Raw genomic sequence first — 24,368 nt, forward strand, 5'->3', positions numbered from 1 at the left:
AGGTGTACCGTGGTGTTCCCCAGGGGTCAGTGCTGGGACCGCTGCTTTTTCAGATATATATTAACGACTTGGGCTTGGGTGCACAGGGCACAATTTCAAAATTTGCAGATCACTCAAAACTTGGAAGGGTAGTAAACAGTGAGGAGGATAGTGATAGAGTTCAAGGGGACATAGACAGGTTGGTGGCATGAAGTTTAACGCAGAAAAATGCGAAGTGATACATTTAGGTAGGAAGAACGAGGAGAGACAATATAAACTAAAAGGGATACAGGAACAGAGAGATCTGGGGGTATATGTGCACAAATCGTTGAAGGCGACAAGACAGGTTGAGAAAGCGGTGAAAAAAGCATACGGGATCCTGGGCTTTATAAATAGAGGCATAGAGTACAAAAGTATGGAAGCCATTATAAACCTTTATAAAACACTCGTTTAACCACAACTGGAGAATTGTGTCTAGTTCTGGGCACCGCACTTTAGGAAAGATGTGAAGGCCTTAAAGAGGGTGCAGAAGAGATTTACTAGAAATGAGGGATTTTAGTTACGTGGATATACTGGAGAAGCAGGAGTTGTTCTCTTTGGAACAGAGAAAGTTGCGAGGAGATTTGATCGAGGTGTTCAAAATCATGAAGAGTCTAGACAGCATTGATAGAGAGAAACTGTTCCCATTGGAGGAAGGGTCAAGAACCAGAGGACATAGATTGAAGGTGTTTGGCAAAAGAACCAAAGGTGTCATGAGGAAAAACTTTCTTACAGCGTGTGGTTAGGATTTGGAATGCTCTGCTCGAGGGGATGGTGGAGGTAGATTCAAGCATGGCCTTCAAAAGGGAACTGGATAAGTACTTGAAAGGAAAAGAATGAAGGGCTGCGGGGATGTGGCGGGGAAGTGGGACGAGCTGGATAGCTCTTGCATAGAGTCGGTGCGGACTCGATGGGTCGAATGGCCTCCTTCCATGCTGTATCCTTCCTATAAGTCTATGATTCTTTGTAAGCATCAAGGTCCCCTTAAATATGGGAATTAAGAGGTTTGTCATTGGGGATGAAGCCAGAATGAAGGGATTTGAACAGAGAATCTGGGGAGAGCACGGTAAAGAAACAGTTATTGATACGTTCGAGGGAAAGAATTGAGCGGGTTTGCAGCACTTCGCTCACTTCTTCACCAAAATAGTCCCGAATCAAAAAAAGCATTGTGCTTTGTGACCCCCGTGACCTGGAAATCTCCTTTAATGATTCAATTTCCAATGAGGTTCACCAGATTGTGCCTGTAGCGGATTTTTCTACAGATTTTAAAGGGATGAATTGGTGCAATATTACACATTGGACACACTTGCTCCGATTTGAATATTACATTGAGGTTACCTTAAACGTGCATGTTTTGTAGAGCAAACAAGTGGTTGGAGGTGTGAAATGGTGTCTCACAGGATTCCATTCTGGGGCCACTTCTGTCTCTATTACTGATTGGAATATTGATCCTGGTCTAAATTTACAGATGCTGCAGAAATGGGGGGTGTTGTTACTTAGAAGATCGGAGGAAAGTACAAAGGCATATTGAAAAGATGGGGGGATGCGCTAAAAATGGACAGATGGAATCATTGTTAGTGTCAGGTGATACATATTGGTAAAATATCAGCTCTAATTGTACACTGAATGGAAGTAGATTCGGTGCTGTGATGGAGTTGAGCGATTTGGAGGCTACAGGTCGAAGGTGCATTAAAGGGAGCACCTCAGGTTGATGAGGCCGGAGGAGAGTTAATGGAAGTCGAGGTTTAATCCCAAGTGGTATAGAATAAAGAAGTTAAGAGGTAATGATGAACCTATATAAAACCTTAATATGACCTCCATGAGAGCAAAGTATCACCTCCACGCTTGATGAGGGATATTGAGCCTTTAGAGAGTGAACAAACCAGATTCACGAGGATGCTTCCTGGTATCAGGAGAAACAGATACAAAGAAAGATTTTGACAAACGCCGTGTTTTCCATTATAACAACACATATTATGGAGGGATGTGATAGATGTGTTTAAAGTTATGAACGGATGGGTCAGGATACAAAGAAACAGACTGTTTTCAGTCGTTCAGGTATCACGAACCGAGGAGCCAATTAATTTAATTTTCAGAGTTTCCCAGTCTCACAATAAGTTAAATCTGCTGAAAACTGTTGATAGGTTAAATGAAAAGGTGAAATTACAGCACCGCCAAAAGCCAATAAAGATTAACAGGCCGATCCAGCAGAAATGTCACTTGTTTCCAGCACACCTTTGTTGATTCAGTTCCAGTAAGTGAAACCTGGATCCTGATACTGAAGGGTGTGAATATCCTAATCAAGGCCGAGACTGTTACTCATTAACTGGTGACTTTCTGCAGGAGATTATAATCATTGCTTGGTTGTGAATAGGAAAATAACCTGTGACGGAAATTGTACAAATTCAGGGCAATAAGTATCAGATTAGCTTTCTAATGGGCCAGATACTGAGATTAATAGAGGCGGGGTCCGAATGTAATTCATTTACACAGAGTTAAAATCGAGATAAAGAAACAGCTACTGATCGAAAGGGAAGAAAATTCCAAACACTTAACGTTTCAACTCAGAGACTTCACTCTGTCCTTCCGTCTGGTGTTTGATCCCATTAAACTAACAGCGGGCTTTGCCCCTTGCTGTCTCTGCCCTTTTATATTCCGATGATAAAGAAGTTTTATGATGAGCAACAACATCGAATTGAGGACACGGAACTGAATCCGGCAACAGAACACAATTTCTCTGTGGGATCTCCTGAACCACAGGTTGAAGAATTGGGGGACAACTTAATCATTGTTTGCACACAAAGAATTAATGACGTTGATTAAAATATCAGCAATTTATCAGACCATTTCAATTTGAATGAGACCGTGTGTGATTCAGACCGAGCCCCACACAGAGAATAGGGCGGGGAGGCATTGTACTGATCAGGCTGAAGGTCGTGTTTGTGACTGTAACATGTAACTAATTTTTACCCAGGGTGCGTTCATTAACCTGCAGTACCCACAACCCGAACTTAACCACACACTCTGGAACCAGAATCAGGAGCCGCAGCACAAGGTAAGGACCCCGAATATACTGAGCACAATTACAGTGTTTTAATGCAGCAGAACGGACCCATTGCAGTGTATTTGTGTATTAGTTCAATGAGATTGAAAAGTTGTATCCATATTGGATCAGGTAAGAAACGATTGTTTCGTTACGTAAGTTAATTTACTGGAAGACGCGCCAATTAACAGAATAACATTTCAAAATGTAAACTCCGCACTAAAATTCTGCTGTTGTAAATAATATTCAAAGATAATGTTCCTTTATGACACGGTTAGAGGTTGAGACTTTTCAATGTAAATCACAGCCTCTAACCGTCACCGAAATCCAATGTTTCCAGCCACGGGACGGTTTACCCTTTGACCCACATTGACCTCAGGATGCTGGGGCACCTTGATGCCAAACCCAGACAAACGCTGCCTTGTTGTCCAGGCGAGTTACAGTCAGCTCTTCTCTGGCATTCATCTCTTGTATCTGTGAACAAGTGAGGATCCGGGGATTTGAGGCACCGCCCGAACTGAGCGTCGCTGAACAGATTATTGATGAGTGAATGTTTCTTGATGGCGCCATTGATGAGTCCGTCCATCAGGTTACTGATCATTGAGAGGTGGCTGGGAGGGCGGTAATTGTCTGGATTCAGTCTGTCCTTTTGTTTTGTGGATAGAACAGAGCTGTTCATCCAAAACATATCCCTAAAAACATTCCACTTGTACAGTCAAGCAACCATGGTGAACGTGTGAGATAAGAGTCAGTATAAAGCTAAAGGAAGTGACTTACACAAATGCCAAATTAAGCGATAATCCAGAGGACTGGGAGAGATATAGAAAACAACAAAGGAAGGCAAAGAAAATATCAAGAGCTGCAAAAAGAGAATATGAAAAAAGTGCAAGTAATAGAAAGGCTAATAGGAAAAATGTGTATAAATATATATTAAGTGCAAGAAACATTAACGGCCGGGCACAGAATGGGTGGGGGAAGTAGACAGGTAAAAGGGAGGGATGTCAGACACGAAGCAGGGACAAACTGGGAGCAGCAGCACGGAGAAGCAGGAAGGGGGAATAAGGTCCGGAGGAGTCGCACGAGGCAATATGAACTTTTAATATTAATATTAAATACAAATGCGAATGTTGAATTTCTCAGCCTCACAATAAATTATCCGCTGTCAAACTGTTAAAACAAAGATTAAATGAAAAGGTGAAATTACATCACGGATAAAGATTAACAGGCCGATGAAGCTGAAATGACACTTGTTTTCCTGCAGACATTTGCCGATTCAGTTCCAGTAAATGAAACCTGGATCCTGATACTGAAGGGTGTGAATATCCTGATCAAGGCCGAGACTGTTACTCATTAACTGGAGACTATTTGCAGGAGAATATTTGCAGGAGATTATAATCATTGCTCGGTTGTTAATGAATAACAATTGGAAAATAACCTGTAACCAGTCATGTGACAGGAATTGTACAAATTGGGGGCAATAAGGATCAGATTAACATTATAATAGACCTAATACTGAGATTACTAAAGCCTGGATCAGAATGTATTACATTTATACAGAGTTAGAATCGGGATAAAGAAACAGAAAAAGAAATAAAGAGATTAAGAAAGGGAAGATAGTTCCAAATATTTAACGTTTCATCTCAGAGAGTTCACTGTGTCCGTCCCTCTGGTGTTTGATCCCAATAAACTAACAGCGAGCTTTGCCCCTTGCCATCTGTGACCTTTTATAGTTCGATAATAAACAGGTGTTATGATGAGTATTAAAATCGAATCGAGGGCACGGAACTGAATCCGGCTACAATTTTCCTGCGGGGTCTTCTGAACCACAGATGGAAGAGCTGGCGGGGGGGGGGGGGGGGGATTTGGGATTATTTTCGAAACAAAGAATTAAAGACTTTAGTTAAAATATCAGTAATTTATCGGACCATTTCAATTTGTGTGTGATTCAGACCGAGCCCCACATCATAGAACAAGGCGGGGAGGGATTGTACTGATCAGGCTGAAGGTCGTGTTTATCACTGTGGTGTGTAACTGATCTTTACCCAGGGTGTGTTCATTAACCTGCAGACCCCACATCCCGAACTTGCTCAGAATCAGGGGCCGCAGCACAAGGTAAGGACCCCGAATATACTGAGCACAATTAAAGTGTTTTAAAGTAGACCAATGGGGCTTTCACTGTTTACTTGTGAAGTCAATCAATTATATTGAAAGTCGGGGAGTTACTCACTGATCAGATTGTAAGTGTTGTTTATTTCTTGAAATTAACATTCATGGCAGCGTCATTTGAGAGGCGAAAACCACAATCTATTCTTTCCCGCTAAAATTCTATTGTTTATAATATTATTGGAAGATATTTCTGAATTATTACATCTCTTATGAACAAACAATTGGAGGTTGACACTTTGCAACATACAACACAGCCCCCAACCACCAACATAACCCAGTGTGGTGGCCCGGATGATTCCAGCCACTGGAGGTTTTCCCTTTGACTCCCGTTGACCTCAGTTTGCTGGAGCTCTTTGGTGCCGCACTCTGTCAAACGCTGCTTGTTGATGGGGTGAGTTCCCCTCACTTCTCCTCTGGTTCTCCACTCTGGCATCCATTTGTGGATTGACACTATAAAGAAGACTGAAACCGAGTGGTTCTGGTGGAATCGGTTCTGAGCGTTGGCGAGCAGATTATTGACGAGCGAGTGTTACTTGATGGACCAACTCCCTCCATCGCTTTGCTGATGATTGAGAGGTGACTGATAGGGCGCTGATTGTCCGGGTCCAATTATTCCTTGATTCTGTGCACTGGACACAGCAGGTCCACCTTGTACATTGGCGGGCAAAGTCAGTATAATTGGTGCACTGCCATAGTTTGTCTGAGCGACAACTCGTTCTTCAGCACGATGGTGGGATGCAGTCAGGGCCAATGGTATCCACTGTCTCCTGTTCATTCACACGTGGTGTGAATAGAATTGGCTGCAGACAGGCACCTGTGATATCGGTAAGCCCGGGTGGATAGAACATCTGTGCATGGAATGTGGTGATGTGATAACGCCGCCTGCAGGAGGTCATTGTTCATTAATCTCTCTGGGACTGTCATCGGTTGAATGATTTGGTGGACATTTCAGTCAAGGTGAAGCTATAACAACAGTTTGGGGAATTGTAATTGTTAAAACTAATGTTATTGATAAGGGACAGGAGAAGCAGCTGATTCAATGAGGTCATGATAAGGAACTTGGGAATTCTCACATCGCAGAATTGGATCAGTGGGTTGTCGGTGTGGGACTGGGTCAGTGGGGTGTGGGACTGGGTCAGTGGGGTGTGGGACTGGGTCAGTGGGGTGTGGGACTGGGTCAGTGGGGTGTGGGTGTGGGACTGGGTCAGTGGGGTGTGGGTGTGGGACTGGGTCAGTGGGGTGTGGGACTGGGTCAGTGGGGTGTGGGACTGGGTCAGTGGGGTGTGGGTGTGGGACTGGGTCAGTGGGGTGTGGGTGTGGGACTGGGTCAGTGGGGTGTGGGACTGGGTCAGTGGGGTGTGGGACTGGGTCAGTGGGGTGTGGGTGTGGGACTGGGTCAGTGGGGTGTGGGTGTGCGACTGGGTCAGTGGGCTGTGGGTATGGGACTGGGTCAGTGGGGTGTGGGACTGGGTCAGTGGGGTGTGGGTGTGGGACTGGGTCAGTGGGGTGTGGGACTGGGTCAGTGGGGTGTGGAACTGGGTCAGTGGGGTGTGGGTGTGGGTGTGGGACTGGGTCAGTGAGGTGTGGGTGTGGGGCTGGGTCAGTTGGGGTGCGGGTGTGGGACAGGGTCGGTGGGGTGTGGGTGTGGGACTGGATCAGTGGGGTGTGGGTGTGAGACGAGGTCGGTGGGGTGTGGGTGTGGGACGAGGTCGGTGGGGTGTGGGTGTGGGACAGGGTCGGTGGGGTGTGGGTGTGGGACTGGGTCAGTGGGGTGTGGTACTGGGTCAGTGGGGTGTGGGACGAGGTCGGTGGGGTGTGGGTGTGGGACTGGGTCAGTGGGGTGTGGGTGTGGGACTGGGTCAGTGGGGTGTGGGACTGGGTCAGTGGGGTGTGGGTGTGGGACTGGGTTAGTGGGGTGTGGTACTGGGTCAGTGGGGTGTGGGACTGGGTCAGTGGGGTATGGGTGTGTGACTGGGTCGGTGCGGTGTGGGTGTGGGACTGGGTCGGTGGGGTGTGGGTGTGGGACTGGGTCGGTGGGGTGTGGGTGTGGGACTTGGTCAGTGGGGTGTGGGTTTCGGACAGGGTCGGTGGGGTGTGGGTGTGGGACTGGGTCAGTGGGGTGTGGGTGTGGGACTGGGTCGGTGGGGTGTGGGTGTGGGACTGGGTCGGTGGGGTGTGTGTGTGTGACTGGGTCGGTGGGGTGTGGGTTTGGGACTGGGTCGGTGGGGTGTGTGTTTGGGACTGGGTCGGTGGGGAGTGGGTGTGGGACAGGGTCGGTGGGGTGTGGGTGTGGGACTGGGTAAGTGGGGTGTGGGTGTGGGACTGGGTCAGTGGGGTGTGGGTGTGGGACTGGGTCGGTGGGGTGTGAGTGTGGGACTGGGTCAGTGGGGTGTGGGTGTGGGACTGGGTCAGTGGGGTGTGGGTGTGGGACAGGGTCGGTGGGGTGTGGGTGTGGGACTGGGTCAGTGGGGTGTGGGTGTGGGACTGGGTCAGTGGGGTGTGGGTGTGGGACTGGGTCGGTGGGGTGTGAGTGTGGGACTGGGTCGGTGGGGTGTGGGTGTGGGACTGGGTCGGTGGGGTGTGGGTGTGGGAGTGGGTCGGTGAGGTGTGGGTGTGGGAATGGTTCGGTGGGGTGTGGGTGTGTGACTGGGTCGGTGGGGTGTGGGTGTGGGACTGGGTCGGTGGGGTGTGGGTGTGTGACTGGGTCTGTGGTGTGTGAGTATGGGACTGGTTCGGTGGGGTGTGGGTGTGGGACTGGGTCGATGGGGTGTGGGTGTGGGACTGGGTCGGTGGGGTGTGAGTGTGGGACTGGGTCGGTGGGGGGTGGGTGTGGGACTGGGTCGCTGGGGTGTCGGTGTGGGACTGGGTCGGTGGGGTGTCGGTGTGGGACTGGGTCGGTGGGGTGTCGGTGTGGGACTGGGTCGGTGGGGTGTGGGTGTGGGACTGGGTCGGTGGGGTGTGGGTGTGGGACTGGGTCGGTGGGGTGTCGGTGTGGGACTGGGTCGGTGGGGTGTGGGTGTGGGACTGGGTCGGTGGGGTGTGGGTGTGGGACTGGTTCGGTGGGGTGTGGGTGTGGGACTGGGTCGGTGGGGTGCGGGTGTGGGACTGGATCGGTGGGGTGCGGGTGTGGGACTGGGTCGGTGGGCTGCGGGTTTGGGACTGGGTCTGTGGGATATGGTTGTGGGACTGGGTCCGTGGGGTGTCGGTGTGGGACTGGGTTTGTGGGACAGAGGAACTACAATACGTGAATCGCAGAGGATCTGTGAGAAGGCAAGCTCCCGGTTACAGAGTTTCACTGCAAGTAAAAGGTGTGTTTAAGGGGGAACTCGATAAACACATGAGGGAGAAAGGAATAGAAGGATATGCTGATCAGGTAAGATGAAGAGGGGTTGGAGTAGGCCCCTGTTGAGCATAAACACCGGCATGGAGCAGTTGGGCCGAATGGCCTGTTTCTGTGCTGTAAATTCTCTGTAATTCTATGTACAAAAGGGAAGCGGCGAGGCTGCATTTTCTGTAGCAGTTTTGTAAAATGAGAAGACAGGAAGCTTTTCTCTAATTCTGTAGCCTGGAACAAGTGAACTTCTCCAGTGGAATGGGGAGATTCCAGTCGTCCAGTGAGAGAGCGTGGAATGTTATGTAAAGTTTCAGTGAGTTTAACTTGTTTTATAATATTAAACCACTAATGAGACTTGTATGTTGCAGAGGAGAGGTTTTGATCAAAGAAACTCGCCCACTTGGACACGCCCACTTGGGTGAATAGTTAGACACGTGTATCTCCGTCTCCAGCCTCCCTTTCCTCTCAATATCTGCTCATTTTTCTCACAACTCCATGTTTGAATTTCTCCAATCAGGTGGCCACTCCTGCCACGGCACCAAAATGGCAACAATCAAAGTCACAAATAACACCTTCTATTACTGCGACTGTCCAGAGGGAGCCGGAGAATCTTCATCAATGGCTTCCCTTCCTGCCCCTGCACTGTTCCCTCTGGAGTCCGTGGATCGAAAGTCACCCCCTCCTATTTCTCATCTACATGCTGCCCCTTGGAGACATTATCCGAAGACAAGGGGTCAGCTTTCACAAGTATACTGACAACACTCCGCTCTAACTCTCCACCACCTCTCTCGGCCCCTCCACTGCCTTTGCTTTGTCACGCTCCTTGTCGACATCCAGTCGTGGACGAGATACACATTTCTCCAAATAAACATTGGGAAGATCGAAGACACCATCTTCAGTCACGAATTATGTTTCCTCGCGAAGTACGCACAAAACTGGAGAATTCTGATTGTAAAACAGCAGTCCAATCTACCACAAATGTTCAAAGTGTTTTCAGAGATTGTAAAATCCCTCATGAGATTCCAAGTATAAATGCTGCGCATCAGCAAACGGTTCAAAGTTACACGATTCAGAACCTTATAGATTAGTGTTAATATTAGAACAGTGGTAAATCTCCTCACCTCCTAAGGTGCTCATTAGTGTTAATATTAGAACAGTGGTAAATCTCCTCACCTCCTACAGTGCTTATCAGTGTTAATAGTACAACAGTGGTAAATCTCCTCACCTCCTACAGTGCTCATTAGTATTAATATTAGAACAGCGGTAAATCTCCTCACCTCCTACAGTGCTCATTAGTGTTAATATTAGAACAGTGGTAAATCTTCTCACCTCCTACAGTGCTCATTAGTATTAATATTAGAACAGTCGTAAATCTCCTCACCTCCGACAGTGCTCATTAATGTTAATATTAGAACAGTGGTAAATCTCCTCACCTCCTACAGTGCTTATTAGTGTTAATAGTACAACAGTGGTAAATCTCCTCACCTCCTACAGTGCTCATTAGTATTAATATTAGAACAGCGGTAAATCTCCTCACCTCCTACAGTGCTCATTAGTGTTAATATTAGAACAGTCGTAAATCTCCTCACCTCCGACAGTGCTCATTAATGTTAATATTAGAACAGTGGTAAATCTCCTCACCTCCTACAGTGCTTATTAGTGTTAATAGTACAACAGTGGTAAATCTCCTCACCTCCTACAGTGCTCATTAGTATTAATATTAGAACAGCGGTAAATCTCCTCACCTCCTACAGTGCTCATTAGTGTTAATATTAGAACAGTGGTAAATCTCCTCACCTCCTACAGTGCTCATTAGTATTAATATTAGAACAGTGGTAAATCTCCTCACCTCCTAAAGTGCTCATTAGTGTTAATATTAGAACAGTGGTAAATCTCCTCACCTCCGACAGTGCTCATTAGTGTTAATATTAGAACAGTGGTAAATCTCCTCACCTCCGACAGTGCTCATTAATGTTAATATTAGAACAGTGGTAAATCTCCTCACCTCCTACAGTGCTTATTAGTGTTAATAGTACAACAGTGGTAAATCTCCTCACCTCCTACAGTGCTCATTAGTATTAATATTAGAACAGCGGTAAATCTCCTCACCTCCTAAAGTGCTCATTAGTGTTAATATTAGAACAGTGGTAAATCTTCTCACCTCCTACAGTGCTCATTAGTATTAATATTAGAACAGTCGTAAATCTCCTCACCTCCGACAGTGCTCATTAATGTTAATATTAGAACAGTGGTAAATCTCCTCACCTCCTACAGTGCTTATTAGTGTTAATAGTACAACAGTGGTAAATCTCCTCACCTCCTACAGTGCTCATTAGTATTAATATTAGAACAGCGGTAAATCTCCTCACCTCCTACAGTGCTCATTAGTGTTAATATTAGAACAGTGGTAAATCTCCTCACCTCCTACAGTGCTCATTAGTATTAATATTAGAACAGTGGTAAATCTCCTCACCTCCTAAAGTGCTCATTAGTGTTAATATTAGAACAGTGGTAAATCTCCTCACCTCCCACAGTGCTCATTAGTGTTAATATTAGAACAGTGGTAAATCTCCTCACCTCCTACAGTGCTCATTAGTGTTAATATTAGAACAGTGGTAAATCTCCTCACCTCCTACAGTGCTCATTAGTGTTAATATTAGAACAGTGGGAAATCTCCTCACCTCCTACAGTGCTCAACAGTGTTAATATTAGAACAGTGGTAAATCTCCTCACCTCCTACAGTGCTCATTATTGTTAATATTAGAACAGTGGTAAATCTCCCCGTTCTTACAGTGCTCATTCGTGTTAATATTAGAACAGTGGTAAATCTCCTCATCTCCTGCAGTGCTCATTAGTGTTAATATTAAAACAGTGGTAAATCTCATAGAGTTATACAGCACGGATAGATGCCCTTCGGCCCATCGTGTCTCCACCCTTCCTCCAATGCTCCTTAGTGTTAATATTAGAACAGTCGTAAATTAGTCAGGTGCTGACACCATGAGAAGTTATGGTAAATATATTCTATTAGAAGCACCAACCAGGACACATCTCCATGAACACACACACTGTCACTGCCCAGCGTGACCAGAGGAATCACACCCAGCGATATATTGTATTTGTGGATAGATATCATGTTTATAAAGTCGCAGAATTTAATATCAAAACTCAACAAAGCAAAAATATTCAATCTAAATCTGTGAGCAAAGTTGATACAATACCGCCAGAATGTATAAAACCGAGTGAAGGATCATTTAATTCATCAATGAACACCCTGCCTCAGATTTCCCTCCAGAATATTCACTTCCTCAGCAATAAGTGTGGTGCTGGCCTGCATTGTGTGAGTAAATCTTACCAATGGGCGCTCCCAGTGCAGAGTCTCGGCCGACGGGTCCCCGTCTGGAACTGGGTTGTGGAGATCAGCGGGACTCACTGGATTTCACTGGGCAGCTGTCTGTGTCACACCTGTTGTGGAGTGTTGATCATAACACTCGGGAAATGCTTGATCCCAGAGCTAACTGCTGTTGTACTGATGGGGGTGGAGGGACTTGGTATCCATGTTAAGAAGGCAACACTCTCCTGCTCATTTTAATACTTCTCTCTAACCCTCCTATTATTATATTTATTCCAGAGCATCAGAATCTGGGAACGTCTGTCACCACCATGGCTGAAAGTTCAAACAGGGGAGAAGATCCAACATCTTCAATAAGAATGAGAATGGACACAGGTACGTTCAGAAAATTCATCAATATATAATTTCTCTCCTGACAAACGTTTCAGTTCACGAACAAGAACCTACAGCTCACAGAGGAAGAGGTAACAGCACAGATACTGTGCAGATAGAGGGAAGTGAGTGACCATCTAGAGGGACAGTGCAGTCACAGGTGGAGGGAACTCCTGAGTACTGGAAAGGTCCAACAGATACCTGATGTTGGGGACTGTAAGCTGGATAGAGACAGTGACTCATAGGATGGTCTTTCTGAGTAACAGTCTAAGACCAGGGAGCAGGGGGACACCCCGAGTGGGGCGGGGGTGGGAGGCAGGTGGGGCAGAGGAATAAGAGTGTGATAGTGGTGGGAGATTCTATAGTCAGGGGAATAGGCAGACTCTTCTGCAACCCTGAGCAGGTCCCAAATGGTGAATTGCTTCCCTGGTGCCAGAGGGAACAACATCCTGGAACAGGTGGAACCATCTCTGGGAAGGAAAGTAGAGCAGAGAATAGCCATGGTTGGAACCAATAACACGGATAGAAATACGAATATACAGGGTATATTGTGACTGAGGCAGTAGATTAAAAAACAAGACCTCCAGGTGGTGATCTCCAGATTGTTTTACACTGGGCCGCTTAAGGGGCAAAATATGAGGCAGGTCAATGTGTGGCTGCAGGGCTGGAGCAGGAGGGAAGGATTCACGGTCTTGGGGACGAGAGTGAGTTCAGGGAGAAGGGAAGGGACGGTCACGGTCTGAACCGACCAACAATGGTTTTACAGACTGGGTGAATGGAGCAGGAGGGAAGGGTTCACGGTCTTGGGAACTAGAGTGAGTTCAGGGAGAAGGGAAGGGACGGTCACGGTCTGAACCGACCAACAATGGTTTTACAGACTGGGTGAATGGAGCAGGAGGGAAGGGTTCAAGGTCTTGGGGACGAGAGTGAGTTCATGGAGAAGGGAAGGGACGGTTACGGTCTGAACCGACCAACAATGGTTTTACAGGCTGGGTGAATGGAGTAGTGGGAGGGTTTCAGTTGATATGATGCAGGGTGGGGAAATATCCGGATCTGAGACTAGAGTGGAATTAATAAAACTGTTGGATGAGCAACAGAAGATTTATGAAAGAATGAAAAGTTATTAGCAGGAAAAAAGGAAGTTGGTTTTAAAGTATTGAGAGATAAAGTCACTTGATCTTTTTTTAAAATGAGCAAACGAAAACGGGTCAACATTCCAGAAAAATCGGAGTTATGGTTGAGTTTTACGTCTGTGAATCTGCAAATCATTCCAAACACATTTGGACAATCAGAATCATGAGAGATGTGATTTGGTATCTATAAGACAGAGCCTGAGTTTTCACAGGACTTAGAGCGAAATGTTCTTGGTTGTAAGATTTTGAGGGGAGAGAAAAATAGTTATGGACGCCAGTATTAATAATGGTTCTACGACAGAGCTGAACAATAAAAACTTGCATTGATATAGCGCCTTTAATGCAGTAAAACGACCCAAGGGTGCGTGACAGGAGTGATTATCAAACAAAATTTGAAACCGAGTCAAATAAGGAGATATAAGGTAGCGTAACTAAAAGCTTGGGCAAAGAGGTAGGTTTCAAGGAGAGTCCAAAAGGAGAACAGAGAGGTAGAGAGAAGGAGAGGTTTAGAACATAAGGATCTTTCAGGGAGCTATGTTAACATTGAATCCATATGTACGTAGTTAAGCAATAGGAATGGAAATAGCACAATTCCCAATGGATTTTGCAGGCCAGCAATCAGTGGAGGTGAGATAAAGGGGGAACTGGGGGCAACTAGTTGTGGATGAAGTTTTGGTGAGATACAAAATATTTCTTCTCATTTCTAAAGATGATGATGGAAGTGAAAATGTTGGTGTACTACAGGAGGATGTGGGACCATAGTGAGTGATAAATGTAGAGAAGGATTTGGATCTGAGAAAAATCACCGAGGAGGATAAATCTCTGGGCCCAGAGATTACACACCCGAGACTGTTAAAGGAAGTCAGAGAGGAGATAGGAGGTACTCTGATTGTAATTTCTCAATCCTCGTTTGTTATGAAAAATATCCAGGTGGACTGAAGGAGCCCAAGTAATGTCTCTGTTGAAATAGGGAGAGAGGATCAACCGGTAATTGGAGACCAATTAGTCTCCGTCAGCAGTGGGCAAACTCCTCGAATCTGTAATTCCAGGTCGAATCAGTGAATATTTATAGATGCAGGGGATGATCAGGGGAGGCTGGAACTGATTCACTGCAGACAAGCCATATTTGACAAATCTGATACAGCTTTGTTGAGAGGTGACGATGTAGATCGATGGGATGCAGCACTCGCAGTGTATATGGGTTTTCAGAAGGTGTTTGATAATGTGCCTCACAGGAGGCTTCAGCCGTTTGTTCGAAGAGGAAATGTAACCGCCCGGATAGAATGTCGATAATGTGTTTAGTTTTCTCCATTTTTGTTCACAGATCCGAACACTGCAATCACTGAGTTCCTGACAAAGTGCGACGATTACCAGCTGTTCCAGTTGACGAAATTCTACCGGGACAGACTCGAATAGGCGATTGAAGAAGGGGTGGACGGAGTCAGCTCGTTGTTAACATACGAGAGGCATTTCAGTGGACAGGAACATCGGGTAAGTGGGAGGGACACAGAATGAGTTTGGATTATTTAAACATCACAGAACTAACAGGATATCAGCTCTTAGAATCAGAGAATGTGACAGAACAGAAACAGGTGAAATAGGAAAGAAATGGATCAAACTGAAAATACAATGAATCTGAAACAATGATCGGAAGAGGTGAAAATACCCAATTGATCGATCAGTGTCTGTATAAAGGACAGGGGAACGGTTCAGGTATAACTCTTGTGTGGACTGAAAACAAAAGGGAATCAGTTTATTGTAGGACTGGGAAAAGGAGAGACCAATATATTCAATATTATTCTTTACAGAAAGTCGTTGATCTCGTGGAGAAGGGAAACAGGGCGGACAGTTCCAAACTTCTCCTAAATCTGGTGATGGAGAAAGGCTCTCGGGCCCGAAGGGTGATGTGGGAATCCTTTGTGAAAATGCACAGATTACCAAAGTTGGATAAAATACTGAAAGAGATTCAGGAACTTGGTACGGGTAAAATCACACACTGAATTCAATGTCAGATTGAAACACTACAGAATTTATTATAATATTACACAGATCTGATTTCATGAAAACTCATTGATTTAAACAGGTCCTGATCCATTTGATTATATGAACATCGGACGAGGTTTATCTGAAATACCCAGTCACCTGAAAGGTAAGTGATGAAATGGGGATTTCAAACCGTTTATTTCGCTCCTGAGAATCAGAATGTTTGACTGTATTCTTTTGTTTCGAGATTGTCAGAATCTTGGAGTCAGAAATTCAAAGGGTGGGGAAACAGAAATAAACGAAGTTCGGATTCAAGTTGGAATTCACACGATTTCTGACCGATTCTGTAAAAAAACGAACGTTGCATTATTTCACTTAATCCAGCCAGTGATCGCTATCACTTGTGAAGTCTTATACACACCTGGCAGGATCCTGATATACTGTGAATCCCCATACACACCTGGCAGGATCCTGATGTACTGTGAATCCCCATACACACCTGGCAGGATCCTGATACACTGTGAATCCCCATACACACCTGACAGGATCCTGATACACTGTGAATCCCATACACACCTGGCAGGATCCTGATACACTGTGAATCCCCATACATACCTGGCAGGATCCTGATACACTGTGAATCCCCATACACACCTGGCAGGATCCTGATACACTGCGAATCCCCAAACACAACTGACAGGGTTCCGATACACTGCGAATCCCTATACACACCTGTCAGGGTTCCGATACACTGTGAATCCCCATACACACCTGGAAGGATCCAGTTGAACTGTGAATCCCCATACAAACCTGGCAGGATCCTGATACACTGTTCATCCCCACACGCACCTGGCAGGATCCTGAGACACTGTGAATCACCATACACACCTGGCAGGATCCTGACACACTGTCAATCCCTGTACACACCTGGTAGGATCCTGATACACTCTGAAACCCAATACACACTTTGGTCGGTTCCGACACCCTGTGAGTCCCAATACACATCTCCTGTGTGCCGCCCTGATGTTCTGTGCTCACAAGTAAAGAGCAGTGCCTTGAGCCGGATGCTATTGTTTCCTTGCCTCCTTTGAATTCTGACCCAGAATCAACTGGGGGAAACGAGGTGGAGAAATGCGACAGATTAAAATGTTATCATTTCACAGCACAGAACCATACGTCAACGTTTTCGATCTGATCTGAAAAGATGTACAGATGTTCACTCAATAGATCATTAATCCTTGGAGAAATGTAAGGGAAAGACAATGCACAGGGTAAACAGGAAGTTCTGCGCTGGCTTCCTAATGGCAATGAAAGTGAGAACCTTATTTTACTCAAAGAATAGTCCTTTAACTCAGGGGTCTTTTTAGACCGAATGCAATTACTAATGGAAACAGATTTGTAATTTCCCAAACCTTCATTTTAGGAAATTTAGACCAAAATGAAACAACGGAGTATAATTATTCGGAGAACAGTTGAAATGAACTGTGAATGTTTCTGCTCTAACATTACACTGAGTGATTTCGGCAGTAGTTCTAATTCTAATTCTAATCGGTGAGATGACAGGACTGTTAGAAAAACACATTCAACGTAGGTGTAAAACCGCCGAAAAATTGTTCACAATTTCTGGAACACAATATAACAGGAGAATGATTAGAGACAGGAGAAGGCCATTTAGCCCAATTAAGCCTGTCCTTGTTAGAGAGATGATCCCGCCTACCCCTCCTCTCAGTGTATCCGTAGCACGTTCAATTATTTCTTGACCCCACTCATACTGCCGCTTTAGTGTCCTTCCCTGGTAACTGGTCTTCGCTCTCTGACCCTGATTTCCCTTCATATTTCTGACTTTCAGTTTTCTCCGTTATTAATTATTTTGGTGATTGTGAGCCTGTTTCCTGTACTAATGTTCTGAGTTCCATTAAAACATTTCAATACCGAAGTCTCTTGCCCAAACAAAATATATCAAACCCCGTTACGCTTCCCTCATTCAAACTCCAAAACCTCAAATCATCTCTCTGATTCCTCTCTTTACCTTAAGAATGACAACAAGCTTTACCTGCGATCAGGTGACTATCGATGTTCAGGTAATACCAGAGATAACATACCCGAGTCCCGTTTCTAAAAGCTTCCCCACCACCGAGGTTAAACAGAGGGACTTCTGTCCATTCACAGTCTGTCCTTCTCCCAGTGCCCACAAAATCCCAGATAACCTGTCCGAGGTCTTATACAATAACAGTGGAACTTCTGTCCATTCACAGTCTGTCCCTCTCCCAGTGCCCACAATATCCCAGATAACCTGCCCGAGGTCTTATACAATAACAGTGGAACTTCTGTCCATTCACAGTCTGTCCCTCTCCCAGTGCCCACAATATCCCAGATAACCTGCCCGAGGTCTGATACAATAACAGTGGAACTTCTGTCCATTCACAGTCTGTCCCTCTCCCAATGCACACAATATCCCAGATAACCTGCCCATGGTCTGATACAATAACAGTGGAACTTCTGTCCATTCACAGTCTGTCCCTCTCCCAGTGCCCACAATATCCCAGATAACCTGCCCATGGTCTGATACAACAACAGTGGGACTTCGGTCCATTCACAGTCTGTCCCTCTCCCAATGCACACAATAATCTTTTTCCCATTTCCGCAGAAGGTCAGTACCATTGACGGTTTCATAGATTAATCGACACGAACCTCTAGTTTCACATAACCAGAATCAGGTTTGGATTTGTAATGAGATGTCCATGGCACAGGGCAGGGCTGATAATATTAATCATCAGAGGGAAAATATCACCTTCAGAGAAATCTCCACGTTCAGTAAATATTAGAATCAAGTGAGGATTTCAAACTTTTCACGGTCATTATTCATTTTCAAGCGAGGTTTTCAGTAACTGAGTTTAATTTCCTGCTCGCACCTATGTTGAAGCTGGGAATTCAATCTCGGAACATTTTACTGAATAGTAAAGTGATATTGAGAATTTGTTTTTATATCAAGACAACTAACATTGAGAACGACTTTCTGTCTGTTCTAATTGAAGATGTTCAACAGAAACACAAGGAAACACTCCGGGTCCAAACTGAAACACTGAGAGTGAACACGATCCTAATAAAGGAGAAAGTTAAGATTTTCCAGCTGGTCAATCTATACACTGAGCTAACGGTCATTTCTACTGTTCGAGATCGGACACTTGTAGAACATGAACTGCTGGCAAGAGGCCGAGACCATGAAGAGTGGAGAGAGAAACATCTCCGGAGAGAACTGGAAAAAATCCGAACTGATCAATTGTTCCAGAGCAGTTTTTCCCGGAGAAAATCCAAATCTGGGAGTTCAGCAGCAGTGAGCGGAGTCGCGGGGATTGGAAAAACAACAATGGTACAAAAGATTGTTTATGACTGGGCCACTGGGAAAATATACCCACACTTTCAATTTGTTTTCAGTTTTAAATTCCGTGATTTGAACGGTATTAACTGTAGAATAAACCTGAGGAATCTGATCCTGGATCTGTATCCTTACTTTGGGAATATTCTGGGAGAGCTCTGGAAGAACCCAGAGGGATTACTGTTTATATTCGATGGTTTAGATGAATTCAAGGACAGTATCGATTTTGATAACAATTGTATAAATACAGAGGCTGATTACATCTGCACAGATCCTGAAGACTGGTGCGAAGTGTCTGACATTGTGTACAGTTTAATACAGCACAAGCTGCTCCCAGGATGTTCAGTGCTCGTGACCAGCCGCCCCACTGCATTACATTTATTGGAAAAGGCTGAGATCAGTGTCTGGGCTGAAATCCTGGGATTTCATGGTGAGGAACGGAAGGAATATTTCCACAAGTTTTTTGAAGATCAGGCGGTGGCAGCAGCTGTTTTCGAACACGTGGAAGAGAACGAGATCCTGTACACCATGTGTTACAACCCTTCCTACTGCTGGATCCTCGGTCTGGCACTGGGTCCCTTCTTCGAACAAAGGGACAGAAAGCAGCAGCGAGTTCCCAAGACCATCACCCAACTATATTCCTACTATATTTACAACATTCTGAAAAACCATGGCCGAGAGATTGAATCCCCCCGTGATGTGTTGCTGAAGATCGGTGAGATGGCCTTCACAGGAGTCTCCGAGAAGAAGATTGTGTTTAGAGGTGGAGATTTGATCAAGTACAATCTGCAACCCTGCCAGTTCCTGTCTGGGTTCATGATGGAACTTTTGGAGAGAGATGATTCTGCCCAGAGTGTGGTTTACACATTCCCGCACCTCACCATCCAAGAGTTTGTAGCCGCACTCGCACAATTCCTGACTCCAGATCCAGGGGACATCCGGAAACTCCTCAGTGAAGCCCACAGGAAGGAAGATGGGAGATTTGAGATATTTCTCCGTTTTGTTGTTGGTCTCTCCTCCTCACAGTCATCTCGGCCCCTGGAGGAGTTTCTGGGTCCATTTCTTCATCAAACAATCTGCGGAGTGATTGATTGGGTGAAGGAGAAGGTTGAAGGAGAGATTGGAAACACAGAGAGTAAAACTGGTAAAAGGGACCTCTTGAACACATTCCACTATCTGTTTGAGTCTCAGAATCAAACACTGGCTCGGGTCACAGTGGGATCTGTGGAAACACTTACATTTGGACACTGGGACTCAGGGGAAGCATCGCGACTGACCCCGATTGACTGTGCGGTCCTGTCTCATGTCATTGGACTCTGTGATACAATAAAACACCTCGATCTCGAGTACTGCCACATTCAGTGTGAAGGACTCCAGCGGCTGGGACCCGGACTGCACAAATGCCAGGTGTTGAGGTAACTGTTTATTTGTCTCTAACTGTTTGGCCAATTGTGGAACAGTCACGGATTGTATTGTTGCTCCGGAATGAAGGGAAACAAACTGTTCAGTTAAACCAGAGAGAAGCAGATTCAACACAAATATGACACATGATAAGAGGATAGGTTATTAATTCCCCAAGGACTGGAGAATCTAAAATGGATCCTTGTGAACAGGTTGGGATTTTACAGTCTTTATCAGATCAGTAAATACAGGTCACTGAAAGAGTCTGATAATTTAATTGCAATAAATTATATTTATTGCTGTTTTTCTCACTGCCTGAGATACGTCCATTCAAGAGGTTCCTTCTCCCTGTTACTTACACGTAGACTGACACTAACTGCAGCAGTCTGTGTGTCGGAGCATCCCACCCTCTTACCGAGGTGTGGGGGCTAGTGACGGTCACCGGACTGTCAATGTGTGTAGGAGAGGGAAGCAGGAACACCAAACGTTCAGTAACAAAGAGCAAAACACAGCTTTTGGGCCGTCAACCGCCAGTGGGCGAGCTGAGCTTTCCCCACAGGACGTCGGTCCGTTATCTTAACTCATCAATGACACAGCCCTTCTCACTCTCCAATACATCCACCATCTCTTCACCCAGCTGGCAGCACTCGTGCCTCTGAGTCAGAAGGTCGTGGATTCAGGCACCTCGCTCATTAATCCAGGCCGGCACTTCAGTGGGATTTGGGAACTAAAATCTGCCGGTAAAAATGTTCAAATCTAACGGGTTGTGGGGTATTAGCCCAGGAGTGCAGACACACACGGCCAGCGGTGGGGCCTCACACAAAGCGGGATGCTCCTGGGTTAACCAAAGGCAGTGAACCCGGGAATTTCCCATAATCTGGTCCCTGTGTGTGAATCCCCGCTCGGGGAGGGAACTTCAGAAAAATTCCCCAAAAACTGTCGAGCCGTCACACCTGAAATAAATGTAGAGCCAGTTCAATGGGAATAAAGAGAGAGAGACTCCCCTCCCCTATAAACTAGGAGTAAAGGGACATTTAAGACTTGTAACTGGACAGAATAAACTCTACTTGTCACATAAAATCCTGGGGCACGGATTTTACAGCAGCCGTTAGCGCTGTTTCACAATATAACTCACTCCGAGATATTTTCGACATTAATATAATATTGCATAAAGGAGAGGTAATCATCGCTTTATCTTTTAATTCGGAGAAAATCGCTCCATTCCCATAAATCTGGGAAATTACCACCAGCAGAAATGAGACAAGTTTCACCAAACATGACGGGACCGGTCACTGACCTCCAGGAGGGTAATTCTGATCATCAGGGAATGAGACCGGACTGAGGGACGTTTAAAGGCTTCACACAGACAGCACTTTATTTAATAAATACATTTACTGAATATATGGGGAGTTGGACAGAGTGAGATTCATTGTCAGTGACAGGGAAATCTGGTTATTAATTTCCTGAAGATTTTTCAGTGTTTCCTGTAATATCAGAGATAAATTGTGTCAGATCGGGGATTGGATTCAGTTTGTTTCTCACTCTCTGTCTGTTTGTGTTTATGATGTGGAGATGCCGGTGATGGACTGGGGTTTCACATCGTTCACCTGACGAAGGGGGAAGCCTCCGAAAGCTTGTGAATTTAAAATAAAATTGCTGGACTATAACTTGGTGTTGTAAAATTGTTTACAATTGTTTGTGTTTAGACTGGGATGCAATAAACTGGGAGATTCAGGAGTGAAACTACTGTCTGCGGCTCTGAGGAACCCGGACTGTAAAATACAGACATTGGGGTAAGTATCAGACTGTGTGAGATTGTGTTTATAATAACTGGATGATGAACACCCTGCATTAATGTCAGTATAAAAAATAATAATACAAATAAACACTGAGAAATTTCTCTGATTGCTGTTATTTCTTTCTCTGTCTCTGACTCTCTCTGATCTCCAGGTTATGGGAAAACGGACTCACAGCTTCTTGTACCTTGGATCTGTCCTCCGCTCTCAGTACAAACCGGTCACTGACTGGTCTGGACCTGAGTAATAATAAACTGGGAGATTCAGGAGTGAAAATACTGTCTGCGGCTCTGAGGAACCCGGACTGTAAAATACAGGACTTGGAGTAAGTATCAGACTGTGTGAGATTGTGTTTATATTAACTGGATGTCTAACACTGTACATTACGATTGGTATCAGCAATAGAGTTATTAATAAACACTGGAGATTTACTATTATTTCTCTCAATTTGATCCCCAGTCTATGGGCTAACGATCTCACAGGTTCTTGCAGCGAGGATCTCTCCTCCGCTCTCAGTACAAACCGGTCACTGATGGTTCTGAACCTGAGTAATAATAAACTGGGAGATTCAGGAGTGAAACTACTGTCTGAGGCTCTGAGGAACCCGGACTGTAAAATACAGAAACTGGAGTAAGTATCAGACTGTGTGAGAATGTGTTTATAATAACTGGATGTCTGACACTGTACATTATTAGTATCAGTAATATAGTTATGAATAAAAACTGTACATTATTGTTAGTATCAGTAATGGTGTTATTAATAAACACTGGGGATTTACTCTGATTCCTGTTATTTCTGTCTCTCTGATCCCCAGTCTGGATGGTGTCGATCTCACAGATTCTTGTGCTGAGGATCTCTCCTCCGCTCTCATCACAAACCGGTCACTGACGGATCTGTCCCTGGGATCAAACTCCTTCACAGACCGATCTGTCCCCGCTCTCCGCTCCCTCATACTGACCCGCAGGAGTCTGGAGCGGATCTGGTGAGTGTTTGTGTCAAAGTTCAATCTAATAAATAAAATATCAATGGGATTCTGTCCCTTTTATGGGTAATGTTAGTCTGTAATTATTATTGAAATATAAACCCCAGTCTCCCTGTTATTTACACTGTTGTTCAATCTGTTTATTTTCTGTTTAATCTTTAATCTGTTTCAGGCTGAGGGCGAATCAGTTCAGTTCAAACGGAAAGAGACACCTGGAGTCACTGCGGGAATCCAGACCAGGACTGAGTGTGGGAGTGTGAACATTTCAATTTATAACCATTCCTGGTCTCATTATATGAACATTTCAATTTATAACCATTCCTGGTCTCATTATATGAACATTTCAATTTATAACCATTCCTGGTCTCATTATATGAACATTTCAATTAATAACCATTCCTGGACTCATTATATGATCATTTCAATTTATAACCATTCCTGGTCTCATTATATGAACATTTCAATTTATAACCATTCCTGGTCTCATTATATGAACATTTCAATTTATAACCATTCCTGGACTCATTATATGATCATTTCAATTTATAACCATTCCCGGTCTCATTATATGAACATTTCAATTTATAACCATTCCTGGTCTCATTATATGAACATTTTTGGCAGATTCTCTGTCCCTCCCCTTTAACTGGCCGCGCTCCAGGTTCAAATCCGAACGGCCCTTTAACGGTTTCCAGCTCGAGCTGAGCGAGCGCCGTCTCCCATTGTGACGTCAGAGGCCCAGCGACAGGGTCACGAGACTCAGTCACCCGGTCCCCCAGCGCTGATTCTGCCGGATATCCGGGGCTGGATGGTCCCCAATGGGGCACTGGGTCAATGGACAGACAGGAAGGGTCCAGGGTGGGGCTCAGTCTGGGCTGCAGTGGGACAATGGGTCAATGTACAGACAGGAAGGGCCCAGGGTGGGGCTCAGTCTGGGCTGCAGTGGGACATTGGGTCAATGTACAGACAGGAAGGGCCCAGGGTGGGGCTCAGTCTGGGCTGCAGTGGGACACTGGGTCAATGTACAGACAGGAAGGGCCCAGGGTGGGGCTCAGTCTGGGCTGCAGTGGGACACTGGGTCAATGCACAGACAGGAAGGGCCCAGGGTGGGCCTCAGTCTGGGCTGCAGTGGGAGACTGGTTCAATGTACAGACAGGAGGGGCCCAGGGTGGGGCTCAGTCTGGGCTGCAGTGGGACACTGGGTCAATGTACAGACAGGAAGGGCCCAGGGTGGGGCTCGGTCTGGGCTGCAGTGGGACACTGGGTCAATGTACAGACAGGAAGGGCCCAGGGTGGGGCTCAGTCTGGGCTGCAGTGGGACAGTGGGTCAATGTACAGACAGGAAGGGCCCAGGGTGGGGATCAGTCTGGGCTGCAGTGGGACACTGGGTCAATGTACAGACAGGAAGGGCCCAG

The 24,368-nt window shown here is 45.6% G+C and overlaps 1 protein-coding gene across 1 annotated transcript in view; it reads left to right on the forward strand.

Moving 5' to 3' along the window:
* LOC137317682 (NACHT, LRR and PYD domains-containing protein 3-like) overlaps positions 1–23,468 on the forward strand; it is a 36,532-nt gene extending 13,064 nt beyond the window's left edge. The window contains exons 2-10 of the mRNA XM_067980852.1: positions 2,993–3,073; positions 4,323–4,403; positions 5,108–5,173; positions 19,960–20,189; positions 21,882–21,968; positions 22,126–22,296; positions 22,431–22,601; positions 22,786–22,953; positions 23,126–23,468. Of these exons, the coding sequence (XP_067836953.1) occupies positions 2,993–3,073; positions 4,323–4,403; positions 5,108–5,173; positions 19,960–20,189; positions 21,882–21,968; positions 22,126–22,296; positions 22,431–22,601; positions 22,786–22,953; positions 23,126–23,213 (1,143 nt within the window). The 3' untranslated portion in view covers positions 23,214–23,468. The remainder of the gene's footprint in view (positions 1–2,992; positions 3,074–4,322; positions 4,404–5,107; positions 5,174–19,959; positions 20,190–21,881; positions 21,969–22,125; positions 22,297–22,430; positions 22,602–22,785; positions 22,954–23,125) is intronic.
* The last annotated feature ends 900 nt before the right edge of the window (positions 23,469–24,368 follow it).

The sequence above is a fragment of the Heptranchias perlo genome, unplaced genomic scaffold (assembly GCF_035084215.1).
Source record: "Heptranchias perlo isolate sHepPer1 unplaced genomic scaffold, sHepPer1.hap1 HAP1_SCAFFOLD_63, whole genome shotgun sequence".
Lineage (NCBI taxonomy): Eukaryota > Metazoa > Chordata > Chondrichthyes > Hexanchiformes > Hexanchidae > Heptranchias > Heptranchias perlo.